Source organism: Leiobunum rupestre, chromosome 10 (assembly GCF_980474605.1).
Source record: "Leiobunum rupestre chromosome 10, qqLeiRupe1.1.hap1, whole genome shotgun sequence".
NCBI classification, from domain to species: Eukaryota; Metazoa; Arthropoda; class Arachnida; order Opiliones; family Sclerosomatidae; genus Leiobunum; species Leiobunum rupestre.
This window is the reverse complement of record NC_143393.1, coordinates 7,883,289-7,901,528: the sequence shown is the minus strand read 5'-3', so window position 1 is coordinate 7,901,528 and position 18,240 is coordinate 7,883,289. Positions and strand designations below refer to the sequence as shown.

Sequence of the window (18,240 nt, the reverse complement as noted above, 5' to 3'; positions counted from 1 at the left end):
AATTAATTAATTCAGCCATGTGGAACTAATATTACGGCCTTGGCCGACTTGTTTGAATATGCAATTCGTTTTGCACGATTTTTCGCAACCACAAGTAATCAGCCTCAGAAGATTGTCTGGAGCTGGTGAAAGAGTGCTTACAATTGGTCTTAAGGTACCATTGGATGTCCGTTGCCATCGCCATTCTTCTGAATTAAATCGATACCTTTCCATTTCCGTACTTGTAAATATACCCTGTAGGAGTGCTGTTGTGCTGCCGCACTTGTTGGGGGTAATTTCGCTAGTTCAAACTATGATTTGAGATCTAAGCGTGCTAAAGAACGATTATAAAGCAGTGTTCTTACTAGACACTTTGGAACCGTTTTTAAACGGTCTCGAAAGATAAAATTGAACATTTTCGGTGTCAACTGTATTAATAGCCATACGATAAATACATTCAATATCAAAATTTGACAATTTGATCTTTTGAAACCGTTTTAAAACGGTTCCAAAGTGTCTAGTGTGAACGCGGCTTAAGTGTAGTACCTGCAGTCGTTTAAGGTGTCCAATTTTTTACCACCGTAAAACGAAACTAAAAACCTTTCTCAAGCTATGGCTATATCACTGTGTCCGTAAAGTGTAAATATTGAAACTGCTTTTTGTAATTCTTTGTTAATTTCCAAAAGTTTTAGAGCGCCATTTTTACCCTTTTCATATAGCGCTGAGGTAGTGTCACAACCAGTTACCACGTGAACGAAAAGAAGATGCTCTTTAAGATTACCTAGTCCGTTTGGAAGATTATAAATTTTAATTAGTGTACTATAAATAGATATCCGAAACGGTAAGTGATACTAAAAGTACGAGCACATCCGTGTCTTCAGAGACTATGGTGACAGTGTGTCAGAATTTATAGCCCGGTGTACCTAGCAACAGGGGCCATACCACCGGAGGCCGATCATCATAGTGCCCTACGCCAGCGTCCCCAAGCCCGGACAGGTGACAAATCCAGAATCGGTAGTAATACCCTACTACTGATGGTCGCACCTTAGACGCAAGCCACTCAACCCAGCAGAAGGTGCAGCAACGGGGGGAACAATCCCCACTTCGCACACAGCAGTGGGAATCAGAGTGGATGCTGTAGCAACTCCAGCCGACACTGTACCTACGTAGGTAAAGAGTCAAACCCTTTGGAGAGAGCTCCTAAAGGGGATTTACGGGCACACAGCGGTCCATATAACCCGGCACAGCTGGCACCTGAGATCCCAGTGGACTCCAAAAGTCCGGGAAACAAGACCACCATGCCCTCATACGGAGGCCCGCCGCCCCACAGCAGGCTACCCAATCCGCCGAGGTGGCCAGTTTGCCTGGACCCTCTCTGTTAGCCTGAGTTTAAGCTCAGTTTCCAGCCCAAACCTGACCGAAGTTGGAGGTGGAGATAGGACCATTTGATCAGAGCTAACATCTCCAAGTGCACCACCGCCCTTATGGGTTACAAGAGCCGGACCCCGACTCTCCGGTAAAGCCACCAGTTATTGCACACTTTAACCCATTTACGGCCAGACTATGGTGACAGGGATATTATTTTTTTTGGCAGTTCGCCAATTGCTGTAACCACAATAAGTCGGTCGCCGTCCTCTTGCGCTCCCCCTCCCCCCCTTTCGATGGCCGTTAAATTTAAATGAGGTTCTGAGCGCCAGACGTGACTTCACTAGCGTGCCGGGAAGACGTCAGGAAATCTACTCCTTTTAAAATTCATTCCCGTTAAAAATCGCAAAACCTTGGTAAAAGATACCCAGCTAGGTAACCAAAATAAAAAAAGCCGTCGAAAAAATCATTCGATAGTAATTTTGCAGCTGAAATTGTATTTTAAGCGACTTTCGCTGCCAAAATATAAGCGTAAATTAGCGTCCATATTGGAAAATGGTGACGACTCGAACTAGAACGCTAAAGACTTAACATAAAAGTATAAATTTTTGCATTTTTTTCGCCATTGTTATCTCTAGGTGGATTAATTCGTTAATTAATTAATCCACCGGCTTTATTTATTTTGGTCTTGACCAGCTTGTTTTTGAAATTTCGAAACCTTAAATTTCAAATATCGTTCCTCCTGTTAGTTGGATTTTCTTCCACAATATTTTGAATGAAAGATACTTTTTAATTATATTTGTTAATGGACACAAATATTTTAATTTGTATGTGGGTTTTGAATAATATTCAAAATTGTCAAAAGAAAAGTGGGTTGTTCAATTTAAAAAGCGTGGAATATCAATAATGGCTATAGATACCTAATAACATTATATAAAATGAAATATAGTGCATGGTTGTAGCTTTTAATTGATATATAGTACGCATCATTCCGACAATTTAAACCGAAGTTATAGGCAATAAAGTGAATCGCGCGTCGGCCATCTTGAATGGCCGCCATCTTGGAACGCAAGCGTCCTTCAGCTTGGGACTTTCACTATATTGTTTCTAATGGTAAGTACTATTTCTACTCCAAAATCCAGCTTTTACCTAAAATTCCCCGTATACGGCCCATTTTTATTTTATCTGTCCTGGCCTAATACGCGATACGGCAGGATAAACATTCCAAGTAGAGGTAGGGATTCCTGACGCGGTTGTTGTTAGCCCTATAGTAATGTGAAGTGGAAGTCACGTGTCATTTTTTTTAACTTTTGGACAGCGTTGCCATACGTACGATAATTATCGCACAGTGCGATAATTTAATCAAAATTTTTAGGGCGTACTATAATTTTCATGGCGTACGATATCATACCATTATTTCGATAATTCTGCCTCAACGTACTATAATGTACGATAATATTTAGATTTTTTAAAAACCTACGAACGATTTATATATTATTAATTTATATAACTTTTCTTCTTAAAAATGAATGATATACATTTTCTGTACGCGTAGTCCTGAGTGTGAGTTTATTACTCCTAGCTTTTACCGCATTTTTTAATACATTTTTAATCATATTCAGTTCAGTTAATTATGATAATAGACATTTTGTTTATTTCCCTGAAATAAAACTCCTGTAGTGCTTTAAAAAAATCATCTAAATTCAACGCATTTTTGTATGAATTAAAATTTAGCGCCAAAAAGAAATGTACGATAATTTTCCAGGAAAATAGATAATTTTTTGGCCTAGATACGATAATTTCAGATTTTCGATCTGGCAACGCTGCTTTTGGTGGAAAGATGGCGCATCCGGAAAATTCGCGATGTCTTCCGTATCAGTCCATGAGTCCCTCGTAGAATTGTGGATCTATACTATTTCCTATATCTATGAGAAAAACTCGATGGTTATTATTCGTTTATTTGGATTCGGTTGGTGAGGGGAATCTGATCAGCTATCTGAAAATGACGACCCGAATACGCTGATAAGTTGCCCGTTAGAAGCAGGGTTCGAATTAAAAAAAAACACGGGTTTTTTTTGGGTTGGACCCACCTTAAAAACCCACAATAAAGCCCACTATATTAAACTATATTAAAAAATTTAAAGAATTAAACTTTAATTCTTTAAATTCTATAATATTACAAAAATATTGCTTTTTTATAAAACGTATTTACACAAAATACATTACCAGTGTTTTGGTAAACACTAATCTAACAGTAGCAAGTTAACAGTGTTAACTAAACAGTAAGTTTTAAACTTCTGCAACTTTCAATCAATATTTAGCAGAAAATGGAGCAGACGATACTTTACGTCTACAAAAGATAAGATTAAGGGCGAGAAATAAGTAGTGTTAAATTGAAAATAAAAATGAAGTAAATCATCGATTTAGAGTACCATTTTAGGTAAAAAACCCAATAAAACCCAAAAAACGCAATAAAACCCAAAAAAGCCCTATGGGCTGGGGTTTTTTTAAACCCTGGTTAGAAGCGTTTGAATAAAAATGAAAACGAGGCTCGTTCCTGGTTGTGATCTTTTTATTTCACCGACAATTACATGAGGGATTCAAATGGTATTACAACTTACAAGAAATTATGTTTGCTAGCACACATTCACACTGAACACTCCTTTAAATTTTAACCACATTATTTCAGAGAGCACAAAAATAGTGGGACTCAAAATAGAATTTCCATTTTGACTTTATATAGATTCTTATAAATTAAATTTGGGTTTTTTCACATTTCTTTCAAAATCGCGTCATTTTCTTAATACCGAAATATTGAAATAAAACAATTTCTTTTAAAAAACACCCCTCTTAAGGAAACCTTAACAATTTCTTTGTACACCGCAAGATAATAAACTATATTTGATATGATTCAACCGATTCAATTAAAATTTTAAAGATTTAGCACTTGAAATAAATAACGTTAAATTTGTATTGTTTAATTTCTCCGTAACCTCAAATCTGAAGCTAACTGACATTTCCTATTCAACTGAGGAGCAGCGGGAGAGGAATTACTGGTCAGTAGCGAAATAGGAAACACCGCCTTCCGAATTGAATCCCCAACCGGTTCGAGGCTCTTCTTATGAACTTAGAACCCAAGTCCGTCGAGCCAAAGGCTTAGTGTCTTTTGTATTCTGATTGTCAAGTTCTGATTCGCTTGAGTAATTCATTCAAACTTGTTTTTAGGTTAGGTTCGTGTCTAAAACGGTCTATCATTCCTTAGTTCAGTGGTTTTCAACCCTTCGCTATCAGAAACAAAATCCGTGGAACCCGTGAAATTTTGGGAATTAAATAATATCCTCAGCGTTTGGAAAACCAATTTTTGAAAACGAAAACGCTCCAGATTTAAAAATATGTTTTTTTTAATTATTATAAATAATAATAATCATAAAATTACCAATTATTTATAAACAAAACCGCAGAATCATCAATTTATTAATCAAAACAACACAAATATGAAGTAGAATAGGCGAGATTATAAATTTGTTATTTGGGTTTTTAACCTTTTTATATATTTTTGGAAATGTTTCCGTGGTACCCTGGTTGAAAACCACTGCCTTAGCCGAGTTGTAAGAGCGCTTTTATGGTACTAGTAAAATCACTTCTTTCACACTAAGCCAATGGCTTGGACGATTTTGGTCTACGACTACGAATCAACTCATGGAAATGGTAAATTTTGTTTCAACAATTCTAGAACAACGTAAATGACAATATAAATTTTTCTTTGTATTATTTATATACACTATATTTTTTTTTATATTTATAGTAAAACTGTACACTTTTCACAAAAATTACAGACATCTACGATTTTGGTTTAATCTTGAGAAAACATTTGTCTAGAAAAATTCATAAAAATCTTTTTTTTTCGCGACAAATATTTCCTCAGTTTACCATTGTATTTTGTATTTATTTATATATATTTTTGTTAATATTATATTATCCATAAATACTATATAATAATAAAGATATAATCTATAGTCTGCCTAAACACGGTTTCGTGGGGAATTAAAAAGTGCGAAAAAACTATTGTTTTAAAAACCCGATTTCAAATAAGGTACGTTTCAGTCAAATTTGTCTTATCAATGCCTAAGACCCCCAAAAATCTTTCACCGAGTGAAAATTGCTCTTTTGAAACGTAAAGAAACTCCCTGCGTATATTTTAACGATCGGACAGACCCGAATTTTAAATAATCCGAGAACAATTCAAAATTACAAATAACTACAATTGATGTTTGTCTCAAACTCTAAGAAAGGATAAAAATGATAAGTACGGGGTCAAGTTCAGACAGGGCGATTTTTGAAAAGGATCACACGGCAAAAAGTGGTTTACTCTATTTATGGTAACTGTCGTTATTCGCGGGGATTCATTCCAGACTGGCTTTCTATTGGCTAAGAGCTTTCAAAATGGCGTGTACCTCCTCCGCAATGGCCATCAGAACGAATTCAAATTGTGCCTGCGAAGAAATAAGTAGTTGTTCCAAAGTATTAGTCTATTAGACGCATTCACATATTGCCTACAGGAAAATATGCAAAAAGGGGCGAAATCCACCCGAGGTACCTTCCTATTTAATAATGTTTGAGGTAGATGGTGACACTATAAGGTTTATGAAAAATTAACCGTTTTAAAAGTTATTAATTAATTACAAAATTATAGGACTTTAAATTCTTATTAAAAATATATAATTTTTGTAATTTAAATTAACAATTAATTTTAACAGTAGTTAAAACTCTCCACCATAGATGGCGCTATAATATAATTTTAAACTATCCAATCAGGGAAGATAATTTTGTATTTTAAATCTCGATAAAACCGTTCTCCTCTAAAAACTGAAAACTTTCAACCAATCGTTGAAAATCAAAATTATGACGTCATGTTGCTATCAGAGCGCTATCTACTAACAAATAACGCCATCACCACGTTACCTCGGATGAATTTTACCCCTTTAAAGTCGTCTTTGCGTGTCAAAAATTGTAAATCGATCAATTTCAAAACCTCACTGTTGAGAAAATGTAAGGAGCCGTGTTGCAAGATAAGTATAATGATGCCAGAGGAAATTGGGGGCTGACAGAAAAGGAGGTCAACATCGGGTAAGTTAAGCAACGTGATGACGTCTAAGGTAAAGATTCCCCCAATGGTGCTCTCTCTCTTTAACGTCATCAAGTCGCTCTTCGCTCGAAAAGAGACCCGGTGTCAACCCTGTTTTTTGTAAATTGTCAATTTCCCCACATATTACAACACGACTTTAATTGGCAATTTCTGGTGCTAATAGGTAGCACTAGATGGTATTTTTCAATCGACGAACGGAGCCTAAGATCATCTTAAAGCGTTTTCCATTTGACTACACCAGATTCACTCCGAAAGAGTCTTTGACGTAATAGGCGCTTCAATAAAACATCTTCAAGGAAATTGCCAAGAAGTAATATTTCCGATAGCTAGGACCTGCAAGTTTCTGTTGATATAGTGCTTATTAAAATAATGGATACTTTTCACCTGTAAATAGGACGTCATGTTTTTGCTAAGCCTTAATATGCAAAAAAAAAAAAATACCAGGTTAAAAGAAAACACTTGTTGCACACCCAGAACCGTCCCTTGAGATTTTCATTTAAATTGGATATTGAAAAATTAAAAATTTCTACCTAAGGTTCTGTGGGCACCATTTTTTTTTTTTTGCCCAGGCGCCATTCGAGCTAGGTACGGCTCTGTGCACACCGTAAAGTGAAAAGTTTCCATTATATCAACCAGCACTATATAAACAGTAACTTGCGGGTCCTGGCTGTCGAAAATATTGCTTCTTGGAAATTTCATTGAAGATGTTTTATTGATCTCACTCCGATCGACAGAGATATGGAACATGTTTAAAAGATTCGAGCTCTTTATTCTCGAGCTGGAAAGTAATAGCGTTTTCCATTTTACTGCTCTCGAGCACTCTAGATCGCTCTGATCAACATTTTATATTCCATTAGCGTGCTCGGATCTGCTCCGATCAAGTTTCGCGTGTTCCATTTCACGCTCTCGGGTGCTCATAGGTCGCCTAAAACCGATCTGCCGATTTCGACAGATCAACGGATCGAGATCGGAGAAAATTTTCGCGTGTTCCTTTTAGATTTTTTGGCAAAATGGCAGACCAAGACGCGAAAATTCAAATTACAAGCAGACGAAAAACAACAAAGCGCGGGAATATGTTCATGGAATGTTCCATTTGCGGTTTTACTCTAGTCGATTGAGGCGAGATCTATGACGTCAGAGACAGATTCAGAGCGAATCTTGAGCAATCAAATGGAAAACGCTATTACACGCCTAACCAAATTGCTTAGAGTGGAACGAGCGCGATGGAACACTCAAATAAATTGTTCCAAGAGCGACCTCGGAGATCACCTAGAGCAGTATCTGTAACTAGCGGAAATCGATCGGAGTAGAACCGAGAACGTAAATGGAACGTCGAATCTCGATCGATTTCGAGCACTGGAGAGCGGTGAAATGGAAGTTGATGGAAAAAGTGTAAAATCGTGACTTTACTTTGGTTTTCACCATATCCGAGCGTTGATCGCGGATGTGTTCCAGAGTGGCTGCAATGTCGATTTCTTTGGCTCCTAAGAAAACAAGTCAACATTGAGATACAATAAGTATAATAACATCGCATTGAGACGTACCTTTCGCCATACGGTTCAAAACCATGTCGATCAGACAGTAAGTTCCGGTTCTGCCACTTCCGTCGCTACGCGCAAACACAACAGAGACGCGTTAAGTTAATCTCGGGTACCTACTACGGTATCCGCGGAACTGGGCAAACCAGGACATTACCTGCAATGCACGACGATGGGGCACGATCTTCCACGATACGATTTGTTGACTTTCCTAAAAACGCAAAAAAAACAAACGTTTAGCCAACATCTGGACGCTATAGTGCCAAGACAAAAATTGATCTTTTAACGCGATTTAAGGTATGGTACCCGATACAACTAAAGAAGTTTAATGGTTTAAGTTTGTTATATAAAGGCGTTGTCTTGATGAATCGAGAAAGTGTCTTCGAGTGCGAAAGTTGTCGAGAGGCCATGTGAGGGGTTTTGTAACGAATAAGAGTGGTTGGTTGGTGGTACTAGTGCGACAGCGGAAGGAGAGCAGCAGTAGAAAAGTCTTGGTCGCGACCATCACGTTTGTGACTATGCAATTTTGGTTCGAAATTGCACCAATCACAAAAATGATGAGCGCGAAAACCAAAAGTCAGAGGTGAGGACAGACTCGCCACAGGTTCGGAAGAGGTGACGCTTGATTTAGTTCTAGCTACAGTATAGCCGGTGAAATCGTTAAGTTACGCGAAAGGTTGCGTTGCTAAGATTGATTAGAGGGAATGGTTAAGAGCTAAGAATGATTAAAGGGAAAGGTTAACAAAGAGGTGCTGAGAACCCGACGAATAATACGACCGATAAGTCGCGAAGGCTTAAGCGTTAAGAACCAGGATTTAACGACGTAGTTTGATAACGATTAAAGCTTAGGGAAAGGATTGAAGGTTAATAAATATTTATACAGTTAAATAGCAAGCTCTCAGAGAAACGCGCGTTGACAGCGAGAGAGAGGGATTTTCAAAAGACGATTAAGGATGAGGCAAATACCTGCGGAACTCGAGCATCGCTTTAGTCGAAGCGGGAACGCCATTTTCGGGCCAGGACAGGAAGTGGAACTGAGTCACCGTCCGGGTTTCGCTGGTTTTCAAGTTCTTCAAGTAGAAACTACGGACCAGATAGTCGTCGCACCAGATGTGTTCGGATACCAAATGAACCTGGATAATTTGAAGGGAAAATTTAAATATTTCAAGTTGGACTAGAAATTTCGCGACTGCCGGAGTATTTGATAATCTTATTTATCTTTCATATTAAGACTAATATTGGACTTAATGATATTCAAATTAATCTTAAATGTTGATTTTCTTACGGTACTTTCATTGTGCTTTTGTTATTTTCAAATTTGTTTTGTGGTCACACTAGAGCTTAGTTCGGTTTGAAAGCCAGTTTTGACCGCGGACGAAAATTATTTGTTCACAAGTGCAAAATCACTTCACCCCGGTTAGCTTATAGCCAAAGCTTAACGTCATTTCAAATTATGACCAGAATTTTGAAAATACTAAAATGTATCCCAAAACAAATTGTTAATCACGTTTACTACACATAAAGTAATATTATTTGATATTGTTTAGAATCTTATACCCATTATTTTTGAAAATCCGATCAATTTTACTTCCCCGCCTTGTCGTTTTGAAAGCGATTCTAACTAGGGGCTAACCACTCTTAGAAAGTCTGTACACCGGATTAGCACTGCCAAAGGCAGGGACTTCAAAGATTACGCGTAATCTCATTAGTACAGTCAAAGGTACGGCTCTGTACACTGATTACGGGGAGTGATCAGCCCCTCGGATTCTAAGCGAACCGACTTGCTTGAGTTGATTCCCGAACCAACCCCAAGCGATTTCTCACGCTGGTTTTGGAAATTAGTTATCTAAAACGAAGCGGTTTTAGGGGTAAGTGTGAACCTGGCTTATGTAAATTTAAATGTTAAGTGATTCGTCAAATCGGTGGCCTTTTTCAAAATTCATACCGCAGCCTACCCTTAGCGGCACTACTGAATCGGGGAAATCACCTCGTAGATATGGTAGACTTCGCTGCCTTCTTCTGGCCAATATCGATGGCACATGGCCACACCGTTCTCCATCAGCCGACTCAAAGTCACGATCACCACGCTGCCTTGTTCCCAGATCATCTTCAAACAAACGTGTTTCAATTATTGTTGTACGAAAGCTTTTGGAGGTGAAAAACTTTGAAACCCTTACCTGCCAGAAATCTGCCGCTGTTTGAGGCAAAGGTCCTTGAGTAGCTATGTAAGCCGGATTCCGAGGGTCGTGGTCGGTCTGCAAGGTACCATTATTAAGTCTCATATTTATTTGACCATATGCAACATCAATAATCATAAGTATGCCATAAACATATTTTCTTTAACGAAAATATGAAACATAAATTAAAGCTTATTAATAGCAAGCTTCACTTTACTAACCAACTTCCTTGGAATTGCAACGCTACCTGAGGGCGAAATTCAACCATGTTTTGGTTTTAAATGTAGAATAATAAAACTGCGATGTAATAAGGGAAATACATGAAAAATAAGGTTTAAATATATAAAAATTAAGGTTTAAAAATATCAAAATTAAGGTTTAAATATATAAAAATTAAGGTTTAAATATATCAAAAATTAGGGTTTAAATATATCAAAAATTAGGGTTTAAATATATAAAAATTAGGGCTAAAATACATAAAAATCAAGGTTTAATAAATAAAAATACATAAAAATCAAGGTTTAATAAATATATAAAAATCAAGATTTAAATATATAAAAATCAAGATTTAAATATATAAAAATCAAGATTTAAATATATGTAAATCAAGGTTTAAATATATAAAAATAAATATTTAAATATATGAAAATCAAGGTTTAAATATATACAAATTAAGGTTTAAATATTTGAAAATCAAGGTTTAAATATATACAAATTAAGGTTTAAATACATAAACAATTATAGTTTTAAAACCTAAAAAACTAAGTAATGTAATATTTGAGAATTCTTATTTTGACTTTCATTCAAAAGTAGCGCCGCTCTCAGGTAGCGGCAAGGTCACCCCTTTCAAGCAAAGTTCCGTATAGCTTGAAAGTGTCCCCAGCCCAATAGCTTCCCGCGGTAAATAGGGGTCAGCGCTAGTGATCTCTTAAGAATACATCATCCCAGAGACTAGTTTGAGTCCAGTCGGGTTTTTCCCTTTGATGGACTACATCAAAGTACATTATACCGATTTATAGCGGAAAACTCTTAGTTGCCATGGCAACGGAACCCCTATCTAAAGTGGCGGCGGCTTCCTTTTCCGACTAGACTCCCTCGAGAGCAACTTCTACTCAAAGCCAACTTATGTATCCTAGTCATCTCTGGAACCTAGGTTACGTTTCTGCGTCCCCCCACCGCAATATGACGACAGGAAGAAAACCGAACCGGTTATTCCTCCATTCTTTTAAAAATCCAGCCACTCAAGTTGCGCCACGAGTCTCCGAACGACAAAAACATTACTTTATTTGTCTTCTACTTAATAACTAAAACTTTACAATCCGTATAAATAAACTTGGGCATACATATATATATATATATATATTACGCAATAGCGAAACGATAGAGCGGCTCAATACTATTATTATTATTATGAAAAGTAACATAATAGACATAAGTATGACTAAATTATTTCAGTTAATGGTTTTCTGTCACGGAGCTATTGGGTAATCGGAAACGGAACAAACACTAGGAGAACGCAGCTAGCTTTTAAACACGCTAAACGCAATGTTGTGTACAAATTTCATTGGACGAGCCTTTACCCTGAACGTTTTACGGGCGGGGGGAAGACAATTTCCGAATTTTCCCCTTCCGACGGCAGCAGGCGCTAAAGCGTCTAGCCAATGAGAAATGTACGCAAGAAAATGCACGACTTTTGTCAGGTTGCGTTCTCCTTGTGTGGGGTGCTGTGTTTGTTGCTCGTAGCTGCCAGGTTAGTTTCGTGTCTATAAGTACTAGCAAGAACGCATAAAAAAGGACTAATTACAAAAGTCATTAAATCACTAGTCAATTGAGTTGTCAGTCCTTAGCCACATAATAATGTCTTATTTGGTCATTGGCGAAACAGACTATCATGGAAAATCTAAGCTTCGTGAAAATAGGAACTGTCATACTTATTCTATTATGTTACTTATGTTAGTATTAATATCATAATTATTATTTATATTTATCAATTTAAATTTATTGGGAGAGGGAGCCTTAGGGGCTGTTCACAAATTACGTAACGTGGTAGGGGGGAGGGGGGGGGGTTTGGCAAGCGTTACGAAATGTTACGTGGGGGGGGTTCACTGAAATGTTACGTAACACATCTTATTTTTAATATCGTAAAATAAAATTTTCTCCATTTTCAGAAACAGTCACAATTATTAAAAACATTTGTATTTTCATTGGTTTACTCACGTTTAAAATAATTTCATACCCATGGGTATAAAGTGTTGCGTAAAAATACAGTTGTAATTTCAAATGATAATTACAAACAATAAAATTTAGTACCTGATCTTATTGTACTTTATTACCAGCATATTAGTTGTTACGTACTATAATAATTTAAGGGGGGGGGGGGTTCGATATTTGTTACGTAATTTAAGAAGAGGGGTCTTTCCATTTGTTACTCTTTGTTACGAGGGGGAGGGGGGGAGTCCAAAAAGTGGTTTTTCTGCGTTACGTAATTTGTGAACAGCCCCTTACTTTGAGGTTCGAACACATTTAGGGGTCTTCGTATTGTCATAATTGTGTTAATTTTGCACAGAATGTTTTTACAAATTTCATTATAATTTCTTAACAAAGACGTATTGAAGTTTGGTATCAATCGGTGGATTTCAAGTGAAAATTTGTTTTAAACCGTAAATTAATGGTTATTCTAGCAATACATGTATAGCTGACGTAGTTTTCGTCTAATAGAGACGTGGCACTCCGTAGCTTTCGCCATGGCCGCCATTGTGGTCATATTTTTCTCCCCACATAGAGCTCTGCGTAACAGATAAATTAACTGACAAAATTTCGATTAATCGTAAATATTTGGGTTAACTGTTTATTTATGGATATTATCCACGGATAAACAACGATTTAACATGCAAAAAATAATTTATATTTTCGGATAATTGTAGGTTATGGATAAAAATAAAATAAGTGGTTAATTTTTATCCAAACGCCGAGCTCTATCCCCACGATAAAAACTATTGAAAAAAAAAAAACTATTGCCCCAAATTGACTTCACTCGGCCTAATAGTTGCATCGAAGATTCATCTGCATTCAAGTATATATATATATATATATATATATATATATATATATATATATATATATATATATATATATATATATATATATATATATATATTAAAATGTGGATGTTTTTCTTACAATAGTGCTGGCGTTAATATAGTCCGAACCGGAAACATTGGTCAAGTCGTTCAAGAACACTCTGGAATGGTCATCTGTGGAAGAAAAAAATTATGCATCATTTCTAGATTTTTTTGAATAGGTGTTAATGAAAAGTAAATGACTTTATATATCATAACTCATATCATCTCTTTTATTACGCGAAAAAGTGGAAATGTCCATAGGTGGTTTTTATTAACTTTAACCATAAGTGTATAATATTGTTACATAAGTGAGACACTTCATACTTGGAAAAGTTTTACAGAGAGCTATTCACAAGACAGACTGCATTATACGGGCTTCGTCGCCGTTTTGCGTCCGCTTGCTAACTTGTCACACGTAGCCTTTTACAGATTTTCTTCTAGCTCTCAGTAAAATATTAAACTTTTAAGGTTTAGGCTTAGCTTCGGTTTTCGGTTTAGTCGCGAGCGAGATGACCCACGCGGTACTGATTAGTCCCAAAGAGGGCGAAACCGGTCTACCGCTGGAAATTCTGGCTAATTTAATTCCATTTTAATTGGTTTTGTACTCGAAGATCTATTTGGTCCGAGTTTCGCGTTTTAATTTTATCCTCGAAGATCTATTGGTCCCAGTATTTCATAAGTTTTATCATTACTTTAAATTTGTTCGGGTTTAGCTTTTTTTGCACCTTTTTATTATGGACGTTTCTACGTTTTGGCGTGGTTTTTATTAATTTCATATCATAAGTAACATAATATCATAAGTATGACGGTGAACGATTTCGGAAGAGAAAGTTTGAAGCACCCGACTTCGCCTGTTTCATTGCTCCCTGCCAATGGTGCCCAAAAATATATTATTTATAGGATAAACATTTAAAAATTTAAGGGGAATTATATTACTAAATTACTAAGTTAAAGGAGTTTTATGGGGTTAAAATATAGAAATAAGTAAGTTTTACATCGTGTATTTAAAAGGAGTCATAACAATGTAAGACAGATCGAAAAAGATAATTCAAAGTATTCTCGAATCTGCAACTTCGTGGTTTAATTTTCGCGTGGGAAAAACGAAAAATTATTTTTTTTCTGGTATGTAAAACTTTTAAAATTTTATCAGTTGGATTTTAAGCGGATATGCTAAAAATATAGTAAATATATGATAAAATATTTAATCATAGGATTTTATAGGAATATACCAGAATTGCAGGAATATATAGGAATTATAGAATCGCTGGGTTTAGTGAAAAAAAAACGATGTGGGCCTTACTTGAATCTGAAAAAGATTGGTAAAACAGAGTTCTCAGTCCTTCGCCACGAAATGATATATATGGTCGTTAAAAATTAGTGTCGGAAAAATAGGAAATATCATACAATTATTTATGTTACTTATGCTATTAAACGTTTAATCGCGGTACTCGAAATATGAATTATGAAATTTATGAGTTATGGAAAGGTATGGGTTACGAAGTTGTATGGTTTATGGAAAGGTATGGGTTATGGAAAAGTATGGGTTATGAAACTGTATGGGTTTTCGAATTGTATGGTTTATGGAAAAGTATGGGTTATCGAAAGGTATGGGTTATGAAACTTTTTGTTTTATGGAAATTACATGGCAAGACGTCAGAGTATCGATTCTTTTTCTGATTCAGCGGCATGACGGCGGAGGTGGTGGCGCACGGTTCGGCCTCGTAGGCGCACAGAGCTTCCCATTCTCGTTCCAGCCTGTCTTTATTTTTGAGGTGATCTTCCATGTAGGTCTACACCGTCGAATTAACCAAGAAGGAAATACGAATTAGTAAGACGCGAAAACAACAGAACGCAAAACACGGATATGACGCGAGAATAACCGAGTTGAAGGGCGCTAAGTGAACCCATCTGAGAAGGCCGTCCAATTCGATAATCGAGCGCGTGTTAATAGGCCTTTTAAAGAACGCTGAATAATTTATGAAGCTAAAGTCGAGGAACAAACACTCCCCATCCTTCTTTGAAGATATACCTAAGAGGAATTGATTACAATTGGTGTCGCTACAAACGTTTAACGAAACTTTGTAACGACCATGTTCCCTCAGGAACGACGACAGCGGGCCCTGGTCCCGGTTAAACTAATATACATAAGGGGCCCCATGAGAGCCGTTGTAACTGGAGACAGCTGTACGATTTCTAGGTGAAACCTTGGAGGGGGGGGCTACCTCTCTTGTTTTATCCTGTTTCCCACAGTCTCCCTGGGCCCCGGGAATTTGTTAGGCCCCCCTCTGTAAAGGTACGAAGTGAAAAAGCGGGAAAACCTACCAAAATCATGTGTCCAGTTGAGATGTCCATGTTGGATGTAACTGGTTCCTCGCTCCTATTCCAGACAAAGAAAATATTCACAGATAAGCAAAAACTCTGTATTCACAAGGCATATTCACAAGAGCCAACATTTTTGGCAAACACCAGTTGCTCCGCAACATGTTGGCCACAGAAAAGTTTTGTTGGTCAAGTTTTAAAGATCGGTCGGTTTTGTGACCGACGCTTAGGTACAAATATTTGAACCTAATAATTTTCATACACATCCTTTTAATAGACGCTTCAATGAAACATCTTCAATAAAATTGCACAGAAGTAATATTTCCGAAAGCCAGGAACAGGGTCGTCGCTAGAAAGGGGGAGGCCCTGAAATTCGTTTGGCCAACCCTACGAAATGCTATGAAAAACCTTTAAAGGTAATTGACCCTACCTAAAATTGTTTGTGCCCTACAAAATATTGACTAATTGAAAATTGACTAAAGGTCTATTCACACGAGCCAACTTTTTGATCCAACTAGATGAGTCAACTTTGAGTTGAGTAAACTAGTTGGTTCGTGTGAATAAAAGTTCGATGAGTTCATCCACCAAAAAAGTACGCGAGAAAAAAATGGATCACTGATCCATTTTTGCTGACTCAGCATTTTGATTTGAAAAGTTGGCTCGTGTGAAAAGGTCTTTAGTTATGTTTACGAGTACGAAATAAATAATCAAAAATATAACACTATAACTAAACAATTGTGGCCTAGCATGGAACTGCAAGTCACTGTTTATATAGTGCTTGTTAAAATAATGGACACTTTTCACCTGTTAAGGGGGAAGAATACAGTAAAAGCCTCTTTTTCGTTCAAGCTAAACGTTTCTGTTAATCTGTTTTAACAAGTGCTTAAAATAATTTTGATAATTCTAATATTAATAGTTAACGAGATATAAAGTCCTAACTAAAGGGTAGTTTGTCCGCTTGCCAAACTTTTTTAGTTCCGGGGGTCCGAATTAAAACGTAATAACTTAATTACTTTTAAATTTTAAATTGTCAAAATTATTTTAGTCACTAAACAAGAGGCTGTTCTACACTTAAAAATTAAAGTAGACAATGGCCACTGTAGTCTTTCCCCTTAATAGAACATCGTGTTTTTGCTAAGTCTTAATATGTAAACAAATTCGGTGTAGGAAAGTTTGGCGTAGGGAATTCTCTGTAAGAAAAGTTCGGTGTATAAGAAGATTTGATGTGAAGAAAAAATGTAACTTTTTTTTAAATTTCACATGGCTCGAAGACACACATATATATCGTATAATATCTCAGAAAGGCTAGTACAATAAGAGGCTGCGTACCAAATATTTTAAAATATTTCAGAGTCGTTTCAAGCCATGTGAGGTTTAAAAATAAATAAATAATGCATTTTATTGATCAATGCATGAGATTTAAAAAAAGGGAGATTTTTTCTTCACACCAAATTTTCCTTACACCCAATTTTCCTTACACCAAACTTTACGAATTTACCTAGACCAATTAAAAATATCGCTAAGACACGGTTTACACTTTTGGTTGTTCCAGCGATGAATCTCAAACACCTAAAGATAGACAAATAGAAGTGGTCTAATGAAATCGACATTGCGATCGCTTGTAGGGGATTTGACACTGTACGACTCGGACAGTCTAAATGAAATTGGACGACGTTGTATTGCGGGGAAAACCATGGATAATGTTTAGTCCAAGCTTGGCTCTCACGCTTGGAAAGAAGCGGGAGGTGAGAGAAGGGGCAAGAAAGGAAATAAGAAAAGCGTTTTCTTCCGCACGGAATCATAAACTCGGTGGCGCTCCATCAAGGTCCGGTGGCGGTCAGCGAGAGTGGTCATTTACAGCCGATTGACCGCCGAAACAATTCCCAGGCTCGGGTCATTCCGATTTAGATGGCCGGAACGGTGGAAGGAATTCTCAGCCCGTCCGAAGCCGTAAATGACCCTGAGGTCGGCGTCGAATCTTTGTTGGTGGCTATAGGAATTCGGGTTGGCTATCTCGACTGTGGTTCAACATTGATACAGCGGCGCTAGCTTTTTTCGGTAAATACAACACTTCATTATTGCGACGCGATCTACGGCAATTTTTCGAAAGCATTCACTTTGTAGAAACGGGTGAAAAAAGAAATGAAATACATGGCATTTCGCTTTACTGATGGTAGATGTCGCGTCAGCTACTGTTCTTGAGCGTATCTTTAACCCGCTTTTACCGGACCCCTCACTTTTACTACACTCGCATATTTTGTAGCGAAAGTTCGTCTGCTTTCGAGTGCATATTTGCATTTTTGTTCACGCAGAAGGATTAGCGATTTAAAAGGGAAGGTGGGGCGTGTACCAGCGTGGGAAATAAGGCAGTGGCAGTGGGCAAATGACCAGTTTAAAAATTGCCCGGACCAGTTTATTAACTAAATCGGAGGGGGGTTAGTGGTCCACTGGACCACTTAATTAATTCGAGGTGTTTTATTTTTTGAAGTGATTCTGCTTGAATATTTTGCAATTGGTAGGTCCAAATGTTATATTATTAGTCTTTGGATTTGTAGGTCTGTGTAACGGCGGCTGTGACATGTTTGTACACTCCA

At 37.0% G+C, this 18,240-nt stretch overlaps 1 protein-coding gene across 2 annotated transcripts in view; it reads right to left on the bottom strand.

Annotated features, from left to right (window-relative positions):
- Positions 1-3,906: 3,906 nt before the first annotated feature.
- Positions 3,907-18,240, bottom strand: part of IA-2 (tyrosine phosphatase IA-2) — a 321,090-nt gene continuing 306,756 nt past the window's right edge. For both annotated transcript variants that reach the window (XM_090160120.1, XM_090160121.1), the window contains exons 15-24: positions 15,650-15,704; positions 14,970-15,117; positions 13,386-13,459; positions 10,206-10,283; positions 10,016-10,135; positions 8,995-9,161; positions 8,186-8,239; positions 8,035-8,099; positions 7,901-7,974; positions 3,907-5,837 (exon numbers count right to left, since the gene is read on the bottom strand). In XM_090160120.1, coding sequence (XP_090016246.1) covers positions 5,766-5,837; positions 7,901-7,974; positions 8,035-8,099; positions 8,186-8,239; positions 8,995-9,161; positions 10,016-10,135; positions 10,206-10,283; positions 13,386-13,459; positions 14,970-15,117; positions 15,650-15,704 — 907 coding nt within the window. In that variant the 3' untranslated portion in view covers positions 3,907-5,765. The remainder of the gene's footprint in view (positions 5,838-7,900; positions 7,975-8,034; positions 8,100-8,185; positions 8,240-8,994; positions 9,162-10,015; positions 10,136-10,205; positions 10,284-13,385; positions 13,460-14,969; positions 15,118-15,649; positions 15,705-18,240) is intronic.